The sequence below is a fragment of the Lampris incognitus genome, chromosome 21, assembly GCF_029633865.1.
Source record: "Lampris incognitus isolate fLamInc1 chromosome 21, fLamInc1.hap2, whole genome shotgun sequence".
NCBI lineage: Eukaryota > Metazoa > Chordata > Actinopteri > Lampriformes > Lampridae > Lampris > Lampris incognitus.
The window spans coordinates 23,173,209-23,190,708 of record NC_079231.1 but is presented as its reverse complement, the minus strand read 5'-3'; the positions used below and the strand labels follow the sequence as shown (position 1 = coordinate 23,190,708).

General features: G+C 46.8%; 1 protein-coding gene across 1 annotated transcript in view; it reads right to left on the bottom strand.

The window, feature by feature from the left end:
- The window catches only part of ptprnb (protein tyrosine phosphatase receptor type Nb), a 68,533-nt gene that overhangs the window by 33,319 nt on the left and 17,714 nt on the right, over window positions 1-17,500 (bottom strand). The window contains exons 5-13 of the mRNA XM_056301113.1: window positions 16,313-16,484; window positions 12,715-13,099; window positions 11,911-12,054; window positions 9,306-9,340; window positions 8,511-8,761; window positions 8,216-8,302; window positions 6,332-6,411; window positions 6,117-6,181; window positions 121-136 (exon numbers count right to left, since the gene is read on the bottom strand). Coding sequence (XP_056157088.1) covers window positions 121-136; window positions 6,117-6,181; window positions 6,332-6,411; window positions 8,216-8,302; window positions 8,511-8,761; window positions 9,306-9,340; window positions 11,911-12,054; window positions 12,715-13,099; window positions 16,313-16,484 — 1,235 coding nt within the window. The remainder of the gene's footprint in view (window positions 1-120; window positions 137-6,116; window positions 6,182-6,331; window positions 6,412-8,215; window positions 8,303-8,510; window positions 8,762-9,305; window positions 9,341-11,910; window positions 12,055-12,714; window positions 13,100-16,312; window positions 16,485-17,500) is intronic.

Here is a 17,500-nt window from a genome sequence, read left to right as displayed (position 1 = left end):
TGGAGAACCCGGCTAACCCCTGAACGCAGACACGGACGTGTTGGTGATGGACGGCTGGTTGGAGGAGGCAGCGGTAGGCGCTAGGAGGGAGGGAGGGAGGGAGGGAGGGAGGAAGTGCACATAACCCTCGCGCGCTCTGCCACGGGCTGTCAGACCACCTGCAGGGCTACCAACTCCCGTGGGAGTGCGGGAACAAACGTGCCCCTAGTAACGACTGATACGTGAGGCGTTCAGGTTTCACGTTAGCGACAAGGCACACAGGTTCAAGTCTTTCTTAGTTTGATGACTTCCTTGCTCTCATTAACTAATCACCGTCCAGGAGTTAAATTAGCTCCCGTTTAGGGCAGGAGACCGCCACCAGTCACTTGAAGCTCCCGATAATCCGGGGGGACAACGCAACCACGGGAACCGCCGCGGCCGGGAAGCGAACCCGCGTCGCCCGCACCGCAGCAGGCGTCGCTAACCGCTCGACCAGCGGGTCAGAGCCGCGAGCCAGCGGCCAGCGTGGCTTCTTACCCGCGCGCGTTACAATAAGTTATCGCTAAGCGTGTCGAACACAGCCGCGGTCACCGCACACGTGTTGTTTAAATGAACGAGAGTAAACCAACCGGAACACGGATAATAATTATAATAATAACAACAATAATAAGCGCCGGTTTGAGATCATCTATCGGCTTTAACATATACGACCTTTTCAAACCCCCCGACGTGGAAGTTCCGTCAACTACAGGCGATGAGTTTGACCCACCTAATCAGGCGCTTTGTTCCCGCGGTTATGTCCCTCCTTACCGCCGGGCGTGTCGCCGAGGGGTCGGCATCTGCCGGCCGGCCGGGGGGGACGGGGACGCTCCTCTCCGCTCGCCGTTACCACCGGCCGGTCCCTCGCTTTACCCGCTTTCAACGCGTCGTCCCACCGAGTGCTTCTGCGCATGCGCGGGGTTCGGGTTCTTAATATACTATCAATAGGGATGGGATAGGCTCCAGCATCCCCGCTATACCCAGAGAGCAGGATAAGCGGTTTGGGTAATGGATGCATGGATGATGGATGGATGCATGGATGGGTGGATGGATGGATATTAGTTAGGGATATTAACATATCAGTTTGAGCGCTGGCAGAGCATTTTGACAACACCAGCTGCACCTGGACGAAACCACGACGAGTATTACTTCTACTATTACTGCTGCTGCTCCGTCAATCCGCACCTCTGCTAATGCCCTACTGGAAACATCCTGGTATCACCACTGCGTAATGTTATTTAGCTGTCCTCATTAGTACTCCCTCCCACATCCTTTTAATGTCAACACTGCACTGTTGTTGTTGTTTTTATCGAATTCTATGCCAATAGCCGTGCATGCATGCGTGTGCGCGTGCGTGCGCGTGCGTGCGCGAGTTCTATAGCGCCCGTCTGTATTATAACCATTTCACCTCCCTCTCCCCCAACTTTTTAGCTGATGGTATTGTTGTGTATTATCCAACTTTTGATTCATCTGAGCCACACCGAGAAACATCTGATCCTGCTTATTATTATGTAGCCAGGTGGTAGATAAAACATATTCCCCGCAGGACAAGCTACAAAGCAAGGGACGTTTTAGTTCAGGGAACACGTTAGAAAGCCGTTAGAAAGGGATCTTCCGTAACTACCAGTTACAACTTTTGTCCACTAGATGGCACGGTCTGCAAAATTGTGCCGTTAGTGAGGCGGCTGCGTCTCAATCTTGTTTCCGTTCTGGTGGCGCTTGGTTGTGCACGCGTGGAGTGAACGTGATCGGGCATCATAGGAAATAATCGGTAAATACGCCGTGGATTATTAACACCTGACTAAAATATATTGTTTTGTAATAACAGTGTCAATGTATGGAGGTGTAGTGGTTATGGGGCTACATCATTCCCCTTATTGAGCTGGTAGGAACGTTAGTTTACAGCTGCTGTTTCCTCGGTTCGGGTTTACAGTGACACACCGTAAGGCCATCGGAAGCGTAGGCGCCCTGAGGCGTGAAGAAGCTGATATGCTTAAGCGCGGGGACGCGCTTCCCGAAGGAGGGGGGTAGTGTAGTGTAACGTGCATGGATAAGAAGACACGCTGGCTGCTGGCTGGCGGGTCTGACCCTTTAGTCTAGCGGTTAGCGATGTCTCCCGCGGTGCGGGCGATACGGGTTCGCTTCCCGGCCGCGGCACTTCCTGTGGTTGCGTTGCCCCCCGAATTCGCTACATGCCTATGTTTGGCGTCATTAACTGAGAAACCACAAGGAGTTTTTATTGAGTACCGAAAGTTGTTGTTCATTAGGGGGGGGGGGGCAAGAAATTGGCCGGAAAAAATGGCTCGCGGACCGCCGTCTGCGGTCGCGAGGAGCGGAGTCGGATAACGCGCGTGTGTGCAGTGAGCACTTCGTCAGAAAAAAACCCCACTCTTCATAACATAAGATCATGTCCAACATGTCTTACTTCCTGTTTACACCCTTCTCTCATAACGTCGTCTAAACCAGCACTGCACAGTTCGGGCTAAACTAGCTCCACCTCGTCCATTCTGCTTCTCACTTCCTGCCCTCCATCTGAATCTGGCGCGTCATCAGAATCACGTGACTGCAAACAAGCTATTGGGGAGAAAAAGGGGATATATATATTTTTCTCCCCAATTATATATATAGCGTTTTTGTTTCCGAAACCGTCAATGGTGTTGTAAGTGCTCAACTAATGAGGTGCGGAAAATCAACACAGATACAGGACAGGAAAAACAATAAAAATTGTTAAGTTTTAATGCATAGCAATAAAAACTGCTATGCATTAAAACGTTTTTTCCCCTATCTGTGTTGATATATATATTGTAGCGAATTCGGGGGACAACGCAACCACAGGAACTGCCGCGGCCGGGGCGCGAACCCGTATCGCGGGAGACATCGCTAACCGCTAGACTAAAAGGTCAGCCCCGCTAGCCAGCGGCCAGCGTGTGTAAGAAGACACGTTGCTCCTTGGCTAATGGGTCGGACCCTTTAGTCGACTGGTTAACGATGTCTCCCGCGATACGGGTTCGCGTCCCGGCCGCGGCAGTTCCTGTGGTTGCGTTGTCCCCCGAATTCGCTGCATTGGTGTCAGAAGTGGGACGGTGAGACGGTGAGGTCATCGGAAGCGCGTGCGCCCAGAGGCGTGAGGGAGCTGATATGCTGACGTGCTTCCCGAAGGAGGGGGGTAGTGTAACGTGCATGAATAAGTAGACACGTTGGTCCTTGACTAACGTGTCGGACCCTTTAGTCGAGGCGGTTCCCGAGCTGCCCCCCTGAATTCGCTGCAGCATATATATATATATATATATATATATATATATTATAGCGAATTCGGGGCGCAACCACAGGAACTGCCGCAGCCGGGACGCGAACCCATATCTCCCGCACCGCGGGAGACATCGCTAACCGCTCGGGGTTCGACCCGTTACCCAAGGGCCAACGCGTCTACTTATCCATGCACGTTACACGTGGCTAACAGGTCGGACCCTTTAGTCGAGCGTTTAGCGGTATCTCCCGCGGAGATACGGGTTCGCGTCCCAGCTGCGGCAGTTCCTGTGGTACCCCCCCCCCCGAATTCGCTACAATATATATACATATGTGTGTGTGTATATATACTATATACTAGAAGAACCCCGCTACAATGTAGCGGTTTGGTTCTCCACCCGTCTAAATCTTCATCCTGCTAGCTAACCGCCTTCCCCCCTGCCCCTAAACCCCCCCCCACTCCAACTCCCTCCCCCCAAATGCTCAGAATCATCTGAAATGCCGAGAAAAGTGGTTTTTAGCCATTTTTAGAAAATGCATATTTTGCATAATTATGCATAATAATTATAATTATTTTAATGTTCTGCTATTTTTCTGGTCCTCTCTGGAACGATACCTACCACCTCCAAAAAAAATGAGGATCATAAGTGCATTTTTGCAAAAATGCATTTATTTTGCATAATGCCAAAACATTTCTAAGCCCCAGAATTTTTTTTTATATAGGTGAAAAAAATCAAAGATGCTCAGAATCACCTGAAATGCCGAGAAACGTGGTTTTAAGCCATTTTTAGAAAAATTAATATATTGCATATTTATGCATAATTATGCATGATTTTAATTTCATTTTCTGCTATTTTTTATAGGCGCCCCCGATCCTCCCCAATAACCTCCAAAAAGAATCAAGGCCCCAAGTGCTTTAGTTTGGCCGTTTATAGACTCTCACACAGACACACACCACACACCACACACACGTTGTGAAAATACGGGAGTAGATACTCGCGTCTTTGCATTGACTTTATGTGTAATCTCATGGCGCGAAAAAATGGCTTGGCGTTTGGTGTGAACCCAACATGAGAACTGTATTCTGCTGAAACTGGAGCACAGAACGAGGACCTGGTGACCGGAGGGTCGTTTCCCTGATACTGGAATACTCAGCATTGCCAGTGGGTCAACGTGAGACTAGTGTGTTTTGTTTTATTTTTGTGTGTCTTAAATGCACCGTTGTAAGCCCACTGCAGTATTTTGCACATTATATCGTGTGTTTTCCCAGCCTTGGAAGCTACCGGAAATAAAAGAACCCCCAAAGAAATAGTTATGGCCTGTGTGGTCCGTAATTCCATCGGCTACACAATTTTTACTGTCATCATCTAAAAATACTGCTGCTACCGGTGGGCGATCAATACTTAATATCAGCCAGGTTGTAGGAGAAGAAGAGAGTGCTGACGGTGTAATAGGAGCGGCGATAGTTACGGGACACCTCCAGCAGGCCTGGGCTCGACAGTTCTTTAGGCTCGGCAGGCCCATTAATAAAAACAGCCAAGCTGCAGGCAGTAAATCAGCCTCATCTTTCTGTCACGTTAGCTAACGAAGTAAGCAAGGATACTTTACACCGTAGTGGTCAAGAACATGGTGCAGGAATTACAAGCAACACATGAGTAACATCATGGAGGTGTATATCATAAATAATGGAGGTGTATATTATAAATAATGGAGGTGTATATTATAAATAATGGAGGTGTATATTATAAATAATGGAGGTGTATATTATAAATAATGGAGGTGTATATTATAAATAATGGAGGTGTATATTATAAATAATGGAGGTGTATATTATAAATAACGGAGGTGTATATCATAAATAATGGAGGTGTATATTATAAATAATGGAGGTGTATATTATAAATAATGGAGGTGTATATCATAAATAATGGAGGTGTATATTATAAATAATGGAGGTGTATATTATAAATAATGGAGGTGTATATTATAAATAATGGAGGTGTATATTATAAATAACGGAGGTGTATATCATAAATAATGGAGGTGTATATTATAAATAACGGAGGTGTATATTATAAATAATGGAGGTGTATATTATAAATAATGGAGGTGTATATTATAAATAATGGAGGTGTATATTATAAATAATGGAGGTGTATATTATAAATAACGGAGGTGTATATTATAAATAATGGAGGTGTATATCATAAATAATGGAGGTGTATATTATAAATAACGGAGGTGTATATTATAAATAACGGAGGTGTATATTATAAATAATGGAGGTGTATATTATAAATAATGGAGGTGTATATTATAAATAATGGAGGTGTATATTATAAATAATGGAGGTGTATATTATGAATAATGGAGGTGTATATTATAAATAACGGAGGTGTATATTATAAATAATGGAGGTGTATATTATAAATAACGGAGGTGTATATTATAAATAATGGAGGTGTATATTATAAATAATGGAGGTGTATATTGTAAGCATCAAGTTTTAGGGCAGAGATTTATGTTTCGTGCAGCTCTTTTACACTTTTCCACTGGCTCACCCAGAGAATTCACTCTGAGCACATTTAAAAATACATAAATGTGTAAATTTATGAATAAATGATGACAACTAACGAGCACACCATACGCATTCTCTCTCTCTCCCTCCCTCTCTATCGCTCTCTCGCTCTTCCCCCCTCTAGCTCCCTCCCTCTCTCGTCCTCCCCCTCTCTCTCTCTCATATCCACCAGGGGAGCCATCATGTTTCCAGACAGCAGAACCTGGCATGCATCTTCACTTGTCGGTGTCAGCGTGAAGTCTCGCCTCCAGATTAAAAGCACGGTGGTACCCACCTCTCCCACGCCTGTCTGGAGGATCTTCAGGCCTGTCTCAGATTCCAGGAAGTTCTTTTCCCCAACTGGGTGACCAAAACACACACACACACATAATAAGACAACAATATGATCTAAGAAAATGCCAGTTAAAAACCATCGTTCAGTTAAAGTCCAGCATGAAGGAGAGACATATCAGGTCCGGTGGACCAGTGCAAACCACATGCCAGGCCTACCTGCCTTCCCGGCCACATCTTCCACCGTCAGGTTTTGGGGGTTTGGTTGGACACGAAAGGTCAAAGCCGGCCCGACGACACTGCAGAGAGAGCAGATTTGAAGTGACACATGAGGTTCGACCCCCCGGTACGCTGGGAAGGGAGACCGTCGGGCTTCGCTCTCCTCGTTACTGTTAGCATTGTGGTGAATTCCGGGGAGCAGCCAGGAACCGCCAGAGCCGGGACGCGAACCCGGGTCTCCCGCACCACGGGCGACCACATTAACCAGTCGACTAAAGCGTCCGACCCATTAGCCAACGGGCTAGCGAGTCTGGTCATCCGTGGTCGTTACTCTACCCCCCCTCCTTTGGGAAGCGCATCCCCGCGCCTCAGCATATCAGCGCCCCCACGCCTCTGGGCGCACGTGCTTCTTACGGCCTCACGGTCTCACCATCCCACTTCTGACACCGGTGTAGCAAACTCAGGGGGCAGCCGGGAACCGCCGCTGCAGCCGGGTAGCGAACCCGGGTCGCCTGCACCACAGGCGACTGCGCTAACCAGTCGACTACAGAGTCCGACCCGTTAGCCAACCGGTTTGCGAGTCTACTCATTCATGGTCGCACACTACCCCTCTCCTTTGGGAAGTGAAACCGGGTCTCCTGCACCGCGGGCGACTGGTTAACACGGTCGCCCGTGGTGCGGGCGACCCGGGTTGGCTTCCCGGCGGCGGCGGCGGCGGCGGCGGTTGCCGGCTGCCCTCTTGACCCGCTACGGTATTGTTAGCATTTGTAGCATCAGTGCTCTCACTATTTGAACTTCTCTTTGGAATCTGTGAGTTTCAGCTTACGTTACTCTGACACTCAGGATACACTCCTTTGCATAAGAACAACTAAATGTGGGGGCGTCCGGGTGGCGTGGCGGTCTATCCCGTTGCCTACCAACACGGGGATCGCCGGTTCGAATCCCTGTGTTGCCTCCGGCTTGGTCAGGCGTCCCTACAGACACAACTGACCGTGTGTGTTGGTGGGAAGCCGGATGTGGGTATGTGTCCTGGTCGCTGCACTAGCGCCTCCTCTGGTCGGTCAGGGTGCCTGTTGGGGGGGGGGATAGGGTGAAAAGAAGCGGCTGGTGACTCCACATATATTGGAGGACACATGTGGTAGTCTGCAGCCCTCCCTGGATCAGCAGAGGGGGTGGAGCAGCGACCGGGATGGCTCGGAAGAGTGGGGTTATTAGCTGGGTATAATTGGGGAGGAAAAGGGGGAACCCCCCCCCCAAAAAAAAGGTTCAAAGGTCGTGTCGCTTTGACGCCATCTTCATCTGCAGCATCACGGGCAACGGCGACCAGTAGTCACTTTTTAAACAAGATACAAAGCTGCAAAATGAGTTCACCTCAACTTATTGATCACTCCTGTTATTGATCACTCCTGTTATTGATCACTGCTGTTATTGATCACTCCTGTTATTGATCACTGCTGTTATTGATCACTGCTGTTATTGATCACTCCTGTTATTGATCACTGCTGTTATTGATCACTCCTGTTATTGATCACTGCTGTTATTGATCACTGCTGTTCACTACTTTACTATTATTCAGCTTAACTATCAAAAATAAATCCAGCGATCACAAATCCTTTTCAAAGAAAACGGGGTTTTTGACTCTGCAGCTCGGTCTGCGGGTGGAGATCATGGGTTAAACAGGGTGGGGTCACGCCACAGAAACATGCTGCCGGAGTCAAAACACACAGTTTTGTCGACGGGCGAGCAGTGGCCAAGCGTGGAGGAGGTAAGGCAGCCAAGGCTGGTGAGGTCGCCAACATCCGTCCTACGATTTTAAACAGGGGGGGGGGGATGTGGCTCGGGGGTCAGGTACAGTTGGAGGCCATCGCGCCATCCAAATCCTACCTGATGTTGGTGAAGGAGCTGGTGGAGAGGTGCAGCCTCTCGGCCAGGAGCTCCAGCAAACGCACCCCATCGTTCAGACTGAGGGGGCTGCAGGGATACAGCACACACATTCGTGTTGACAAACACACACACGCACACACACACACCCACACACACACACACACGCATACCGACAAACACAACCGTTGTGATCCCTGGCTGCCAGAGGGGGAACATGTGGCTCACTGGCCCCCCCCTTTGGCTAGCACACCTTCACACATGTGATGTGGACACACAGGCACGCCGCCGAGCTCACCTTTGGTTGGTAACAATGTAGCCGTATTCTTCCTCCGCTTTGCTGACCCCTCCAGCCGGCCCGCTCGGTCCCTCTTTCACTACTTTCGCAGCAGAGATGGCGGCCGGCTCTCGGTGGGAAGGGGCAGGAAGGGCCCCCGCCTCAGGGGACTTGACCGGAGCAGGCGGGGCCTTGGCCACGAGGGCCAGGCTGAGGGACTGATCCTCCGCTGGCGCTTTCTCCACCTTGTATATCATGTCGCCCTCGGCTATCTGATGGCATTGTCAAGAAGCACAAATACAAAAAAACGTTCACAGTGCTCCCAACACCGACCAGCCCTGAAAACAGCTCCTGACTTCTCTTTTTCAGAGCCCGTGTTGCTGCTTCTGGATGTACATTTGTATTGTAGCGAATTCAGGGGGGCAGCCGGGAACCGCCACAGCCGGGACGCGAACCCACGGGCGACTGCGCTAACCAGTCAACTAAAAGTTCGTTAGCCAAGGGTTTACGAGTGGTCAGCCATGGTCGTTACAGTATTATGTTTAGTGTACTGTACTACATGTGAGGTCGAGTCTGTATTTTGTAATTGCCTTGCAGTGAGTGAGCACCAACCCCCCGGCGAGACTCCCTGTGTGGTTTGTCGTGCTTGAAAGCAATTTGAATGTGATTCAAGAATGGTTGCATATTTATAATCCCCCTCCAGACCTGACTTGTTTGCCACTTCTCAAACACACACTGACATCTAGTGTCCATAATGCAAAAAAAACAACTTGAAGTGGTCATGTGGGGCGGGGGGGGGGTAAGTCCCATCCTCACCTTCTTTTGTGCCACAGCATTGTTCCCGTATTTCCCTGCAAGATAAAGACCAGTTAAAAGGGATTTAACGGCACAACTCACAAAGATTCTGTTAAAATGAATGGTATCATTGTATCTGCAACTGCACACTGTGATGCATCTATCTATCTATCTATCTATCTATCTATCTATCTATCTATCTATCTATCTATCTATCTATCTATCTATCTATCTATCTATCTATCTATCTATCTATCTATCTATCTATCTATCTATCTATCTATCTATCTATCTATCTATCTATCTATTTAGCTAACTATCTATCTATCTATCTATCTATCTATCTATCTATCTATCTATCTATCTATCTATCTATCTATCTATCTATCTATCTAGCTATCTATCTATCTATCTATCTATCTATCTATCTATCTATCTATCTATCTATCTATCTATCTATCTATCTATCTATCTATCTATCTATCTATCTATCTATCTATCTATCTATCTATCTATCTATCTATCTATCTATCTATCTAGCTAGCTAACTATCTATCTATCTAGCTAGCTATCTAGCTATCTATATTATGACCCTGGGCCCTTTCTATGAAGACTATATGTTTATATGTATTTTTTGGATTGAATTTTCTATGCATACTCTTCAGACAATGGCTATTTGGAAGTGGCTGGTTATCCTCAGCTGTAAATATGTGGCTGTACTATTTTGTTCTTGATATTATACTATGTTCATTCATTCATTCATTCATTCATCATCAGCCACTTCTCCGGGGTAGGGCCGTGGTGGCAACAAGCTAAGTAGGGCACTCCAGACGTCCCTCTCCCCAGCAACGCCCTCCAGCTCCTCCTGGGGGATCCCAAGGCGCTCCCGGGCCAGATTGGACATGTAGTCCCTCCAGCAAGTTCTGGGTCTACCCCGGGATCTCCTCCCAGTTGGTCGTGCCCGGTAAACCTCCAAAGGAAGGCGCCCAGGAGGCATCCTGATCAGATGCCCGAACCACCTCAACTAGCTCCTTTCGATGTGAAGGAGCAGCGGCTCTGCTCCGAGCTCCCTCCGGATGTCCGAGCTCCTCACCCTATCTCTAAGGCCGAGCCCAGACACCCTACTTTATATTATATACACTACCGTTCAAAAGTTTGGGATCACCCAAACAATTTTGTGTTTTCCATGAAAAGTCACACTTATTCACCACCATATGTTGTGAAATGAATAGAAAATAGAGTCAAGACATTGACAAGGTTAGAAATAATGATTTGTATTTGAAATAAGATTTTTTTTACATCAAACTTTGCTTTCGTCAAAGAATCCTCCATTTGCAGCAATTACAGCATTGCAGACCTTTGGCATTCTAGCTGTTAATTTGTTGAGGTAATCTGGAGAAATTGCACCCCACGCTTCCAGAAGCAGCTCCCACAAGTTGGATTGGTTGGATGGGCACTTCTTTGAGCAGATTGAGTTTCTGGAGCATCACATTTGTGGGGTCAATTAAACGCTCAAAATGGCCAGAAAAAGAGAACTTTCATCTGAAACTCGACAGTCTATTCTTGTTCTTAGAAATGAAGGCTATTCCATGCGAGAAATTGCTAAGAAATTGAAGATTTCCTACACCGGTGTGTACTACTCCCTTCAGAGGACAGCACAAACAGGCTCTAACCAGAGTAGAAAAAGAAGTGGGAGGCCGCGTTGCACAACTGAGCAAGAAGATAAGTACATTAGAGTCTCTAGTTTGAGAAACAGACGCCTCACAGGTCCCCAACTGGCATCTTCATTAAATAGTACCTGTTAGAGCCTGTTTGTGCTGTCCTCTGAAGGGAGTAGTACACACCGGTGTAGGAAATCTTCAATTTCTTAGCAATTTCTCGCATGGAATAGCCTTCATTTCTAAGAACAAGAATAGACTGTCGAGTTTCAGATGAAAGTTCTCTTTTTCTGGCCATTTTGAGCGTTTAATTGACCCCACAAATGTGATGCTCCAGAAACTCAATCTGCTCAAAGAAGTGCCCATCCAACCAATCCAACTTGTGGGAGCTGCTTCTGGAAGCGTGGGGTGCAATTTCTCCAGATTACCTCAACAAATTAACAGCTAGAATGCCAAAGGTCTGCAATGCTGTAATTGCTGCAAATGGAGGATTCTTTGACGAAAGCAAAGTTTGATGTAAAAAAAATCTTATTTCAAATACAAATCATTATTTCTAACCTTGTCAATGTCTTGACTCTATTTTCTATTCATTTCACAACATATGGTGGTGAATAAGTGTGACTTTTCATGGAAAACACGAAATTGTTTGGGTGATCCCAAACTTTTGAACGGTAGTGTATGTATCAAGTGGACATCTGAACTATAGCTAATATTTGCTTCTCGGCAAGACCGTAATGAAATGACTGACCCATCTAGACACTCTGTCTCAGTGTCTTGCGGCACACAGTAGATAAGTGAGCGATGGCGTCTAAGTTTGCCAAAAATGTCCATAAATAAACAGCTGCATTGGAGTTTTCTTACGTTTCCTCATAACACATCATAACTGCACGCATGTATATTGTGATTAACATACATGCTGCATGATATTTATTCCTCAGAGAAAAATTGGAAATGATAATCTGGCACACCTTTAGGGTCTCTCTCAGAGTAGGAGCTCTCGAGCTGCAGCTGTTTTAGTACAGTGGGCAGGTTGTCCAGCTGATCCGGGGACAAGTCCTTCAGGTCAATGCCATAATGGTCTAAGAGTCGAGCCAGCTTTTCCGTGGAGCGTTCTGCACGTGCAGGGACAGAGGAAGATGTTATTACATAGCTACTAAAAAGAAGAATAGAATAGAAAAGAACTTAGAGAGCCGCTAACCTCTCCACCTTTTGTGAGTTTGCCGCCATCTTAAGGTGAGAAGCCATCTATAAGTGCCGGGCTGATATTGGTACCAAGTGACGTCAGCATAGCAGGATAAACACAGCTGAAGCTAATAACAGTAATGGTGGCTTCTTCTGATTTAGTTATGATTATGAGACAAAATTGACAGCAGTCAACAATTTTGTGCAGGCTTTCTCATCAATAAAAGGAGCCATTGTTAATGTTATTATCCGCAGCTGTGTTTATCCTGCTGTGCTGACGTCACTTGTTCCCAATATCAGCCCAGCACTTACAGATGCCTTCTCACCTTAAGATGGTGGCAAACTCACAAACATGGATTTGGTTAGTTGCTTTGCATTTAATGGTATTTCGCACTATGCAACATTTTAGAGGAGGCTATTCCATAAGGGACGTTTGCTTGGAGGGGGAAAAAACATCACAATCCCAGTGAGTGATAATAGAGCTTGGAAATAATCAATTTATAAGGAAAAACTTCAAGACATTCCAGACACGGAAAACATTCCAGACTTCCCACCCTCTCTCTCCCTCTCTTTCTGCCCTCTCCTCTCACCATCCAGCCCCGCCAGAGGGTCGTAGTACTTCTGTGCTCTCTCTCCCTCCTGCTCGCCTTGGCGCTGCTGGCTGAGCCCTGCATCCTGGGAGTCATAGTCCTCGCTGTAGTCCAGTGGGAAATCCACCTCCGGGAAGAAATTGGAGGCCGGGAGGCCGGCCGCCGCAGATAGCGCCCCTCTGTGGCGGGGTGTCGTGGAGGAGGAGGAGGATGAAGAGAGGGAGAGGGAGACTAGGTCCTGGAGAAGCTGTTGGTCCTGGTCGAGCGGACGCGCGCCCCCCCTGGCCCCAGCGCGAGGAAGAGCAGGTGGCATCAGGGAAAAGGCCCTGCCGTCATCCACAGAGTTCAGAGAGCGCTCATCGTCCTCCTGGTAGCCGTACTGCTGCTGTAACAGACGCAAACACTAGAACCGTTAGCGCTAATCTGGATTATGTAATCAGATTACATAAATAAGTAACTACAATCAGACCAGATTACATTTGAACAATGTGTAACTAGAGTATAGTTACATCGACGAGGATTACTTGATTACATTTTTGAATACGCCTTTAAAATGTGGCAAGTTTAAAATTATGAAACTTTTGTTTTCATGATGAAGAAAACTGCCCTGTTTACTCATTGAAAAGCACACCTGACATCCGGGGTTTCTTAGACAGGCGCTCTATTGAGTCAGATTGGAAGGTTCAAGCAGCAGCAGTCCCTCCAAAACAGTCTTCCCCTCCTGGTACTAATGCCATCACATTTGCTTTTTAATGATCATTTATGGATTTCATTTGCACTGAAAATGTTTTGAGATGTTTAAAGAGAAAAAATAATATTTGTGGAACTCGAATTTTTGTGGCTGTGTCCATTGTTTTTTTAGTATAAGGTGCAATGTATTCAATGTTTGATTTTGAAGTAATCCAAAAGTATTCAGATTACATTACTTTTTGAAATCCAATAGATGACGTTACTAATTACAAAAATTGCCGTGTAATTTGTATTCAGTAAATGACTATATTTCAAAGTAATCTGACCAACCCCTGGATGTTACTAATTTGAGACAGGTATATTTTCTTAGCATTGTTTGCAGACATCCCATCATTCCTTACGCAAATGAAATGTTTAGACTTCAATAATTGTTGGTAGAGAAATATTTTTTGTAGATCTTGTTGGTGTTTTAATCTTTTCCTATTTAAAGACAACGTGAAATGAAAATGGATATAAGTCACCTTTTCGGCTCAGTTCCCCGGTCATACTATGCACATATTCAGCAATTTGAGGCAAAGAAGAAAATCACAAAAGTTCTGTTTTGTGCTTATTTTACACCGAAGCCTAATCATCCCAACTTCAGCTGGGCTCCATGCCGTGTCCCCCTCCATCCTTAAACACTGTGCAGACCAGCTGTCTCCGGTGTTGACAGACATTTTAACCCCTCCCTGGAGGACTGCAGGGTGCCAGTCAGCCTGTAAGCCGCCACCCTTATCCCTGTACCCATAGGCGGCGCTAGGGCATCTTTTATGGGGAAGCCACATGTTGAAACATTACAGTAAAAATAAAAGAATAAAAAACAACAACATCGTTTTAAACCAAGTAAGCTGACCTTGCTGAGTGTGAAGAAAAACTGTTTATATCCGGTTTGATACGCCTGTGGACCGACCCGCCGCTGAATGAGTCTCTGGAGCGGGATCAGGACTCGCTTATCTACGAGCGCAAATTAAGTTTTGTTGCATTGTTTCCCCCCGCAAAGTGCGCACATCAAAGGACCAGTCCGTTCACCAGTCTGATCATCAGCCTGTTCACCAGTCTGATCACCAGTCTGATCACAAGTCTGTTCACTAGTCTGATCATCAGCCTGTTCACCAGTCCGTTCACTAGTCTGATCATCATCCTGTTCACCAGTCCGTTCACCAGTCTGTTCACCAGTCTGGTCACCAGTCTGATTACCAGTCTGATCACAAGTCCGTTCACTAGTCTGATCATCAGCCTGTTCACCAGTCCGTTCACCAGTCTGATCATCAGACTGTTCCCTAGTCCGGTTCACCGATCCGATCACCAGTCTGTTTACCAGTCTGGTCACCAGTCTGATCACCAGTCTGATCACAAGTCTGTTCACTAGTCTGATCATCAGCCTGTTCACCAGTCCGTTCACTAGTCTGATCATCAGACTGTTCACTAGTCTGTTCACCAGTCTGGTCACCAGTCTGACCACCAGTCTGATCACAAGTCTGTTCACTAGCCTGATCATCAGACTGTTCATTAGTCCGTTCACCAGTCTGATCACCAGTCCGTTCACTAGTCTGATCATCAGACTGTTCACTAGTCCGTTCACCAGTCTGATCATCATTCTGTTCACTAGTCTGATCATCAGACTGTTCACCAGTCCGTTCGCCAGTCTGATCATCAGACTGTTCACTAGTCCGTTCACCAGTCTGATCACCAGTCCGTTCGCCAATCTGATCATCAGACTGTTCACTAGTCCGGTTCACCGGTCCGATCACCAGTCTGTTCACCAGTCTAATCACAAGTCTGTTCACTAGTCTGATCATCAACCTGTTCACCAGTCCGTTCACCAGTCTGATCATCAGCCTGTTCACCAGTCCGTTCACTAGTCTGTTCACCAGTCTGGTCACCAGTCTGACCACCAGTCTGATCACAAGTCTGTCCACTAGTCTGATCATCAGACTGTTCACTAGTCCGTTCACCAGTCTGATCACCAGTCCGTTCACTAGTCTGATCATCAGACTGTTCACTAGTCCGTTCACCAGTCCGTTCACTAGTCTGATCATTAGACTGTTCACTAGTCTGTTCACCAGTCTGTTCACCAGTCTGATCACCAGTATGTTCACTAGTCTGATCATCAGTCTGATCATCAGACTGTTCACTAGTCCGTTCACCAGTCTGATCACCAGTATGTTCACTAGTCTGATCATCGGTCTGATCATCAGACTGTTCACTAGTCCGTTCACCAGTCTGTTCACTAGTCTGATCACCAGTCTGTTCACTAGTTCGTTCACCAGTGCGATCACCAGTCTGTTCACCAGTCTGGTAACCAATCTGATCACCAGTCTGTTCAGGTCCAAAAGACTGCAGCTTATGGTACATTTAGGTGAGTTTACACCTTCACCTCCATTGACTTTTTACCCCTTTGACCCCAAATTATTTGATTATTTTTATGATGGCATCATTCCTTCATATACATACTTCATCTATATATATATATATAATTCTTTCACTCCTACAGATACATACTTCAAATACATACTTCTTTCCTTTACATCGCTCAGTGACAAATGTTCAGTAAACTGAACTGAACTGTCAGGGAAGTCAAATTACTGTCACGATCACTATAAAAGAAATAAAAGTAAGAGTAGAGATAAATAACTGACCGCATGTCAGTGGTCCATTCACGTGTTGGATAATTCTTTTATTCACAGATAGATAGATAGATAGATAGATAGATAGATAGATAGATAGATAGATAGATAGATAGATAGATAGATAGATAGATAGATAGATAGATAGATAGATAGATACATACATACATACATACATACATACATACATACATACATACATACATACATAGATTAGATTAGATTTGCTAAGTGTTTCTCACTTGGCGATAGGAGTAGGGGTCCAGCAGCGGGTTCTGCATGTGGACGGAGGACTGGGGGTGATCCAGCACCATGTAGTCCAGATACTGCTGCCTCAGCCCTGGTTCATCCTGCTCCTCCAGCCCCTGGATCCTGTGCAGCTGGGAGGGAAAGTTCAGCGCCACGTTCAGAGACCTGGGGAACAAGGACCGGATGGAGTCACTCTATAGACAAGTTTACGCGGCACTTCCGGTCCATTTCCGCATTCGGGCCACCCTGTGCTTTTCTTTTCCGGTGTAACGAGTAGCTACCTAGTTACCGCACAAGGTGTCCCTGAACCATGTTTTGATTTTCTAATGTCCATTTTTAATGTTTAATGTGGTTGAAGATACCGCAGATCTAGGCTTTCATGTTTACATCCGGCTACGGATGTTTAGACCGGAAGAACAATGCACCCACCCCGACGCCCTAGGTAAGGGCGGGAAAACTCGTCTATAAAACATCTGAACAACGTTCGACCACAACATGCAAAACACAAGACGAGACCGTCCTCCACCAAAAAACGACCCCATAGGTCGTTTGTACAAGCAGCTTGTTACGACCTATAGTTACGTTTTAAAGTTAAGCGACCTCTAGCGGTCGTGTAATTAACGACAATCTTGTGTCTCGGGTGCCTCGTGACTTTTGACCTTCGTCACCAATCAAAATGCGACGAGCCAAGAGATGGGCGAGTGCAAAGACTGTTTATACTGTAGCGAATTCGGGGGACAACGCAGCCACAGGAACTGCCGCGGCCGGGACGCGAACCCGTATCGCTCGCACCGCAGGAGACATCGCTAACCGCTAGACTAAAGGGTCAGACCCGCGAGCCAGCGGCCAGCGTGTCTTCTTACCCATGCACGTTACACTACCCCCCTCCCTCGGGAAGCGCGTCCCCGCGCTTAAGGATATCAGCTCCTTCACGCCTCAGGGCGCCTACGCTTCCGATCGCTCCATCCCACTTCTGACACCAATGTAGCGAATTCGGGGGACAACGCAACCACAGGAACTGCCGCGGCCGGGACGCGAACCCGTATCGCCCGCACCGCAGGAGACATCGCTAACCGCTAGACTAAAGGATCAGACCCGCCAGCCAGCGGCCAGCGTGTCTTCTTATCCATGCACGTTACAGTACTCTTGTGAACTGTTGGTTTCTTCCCAAACTGTGTTTA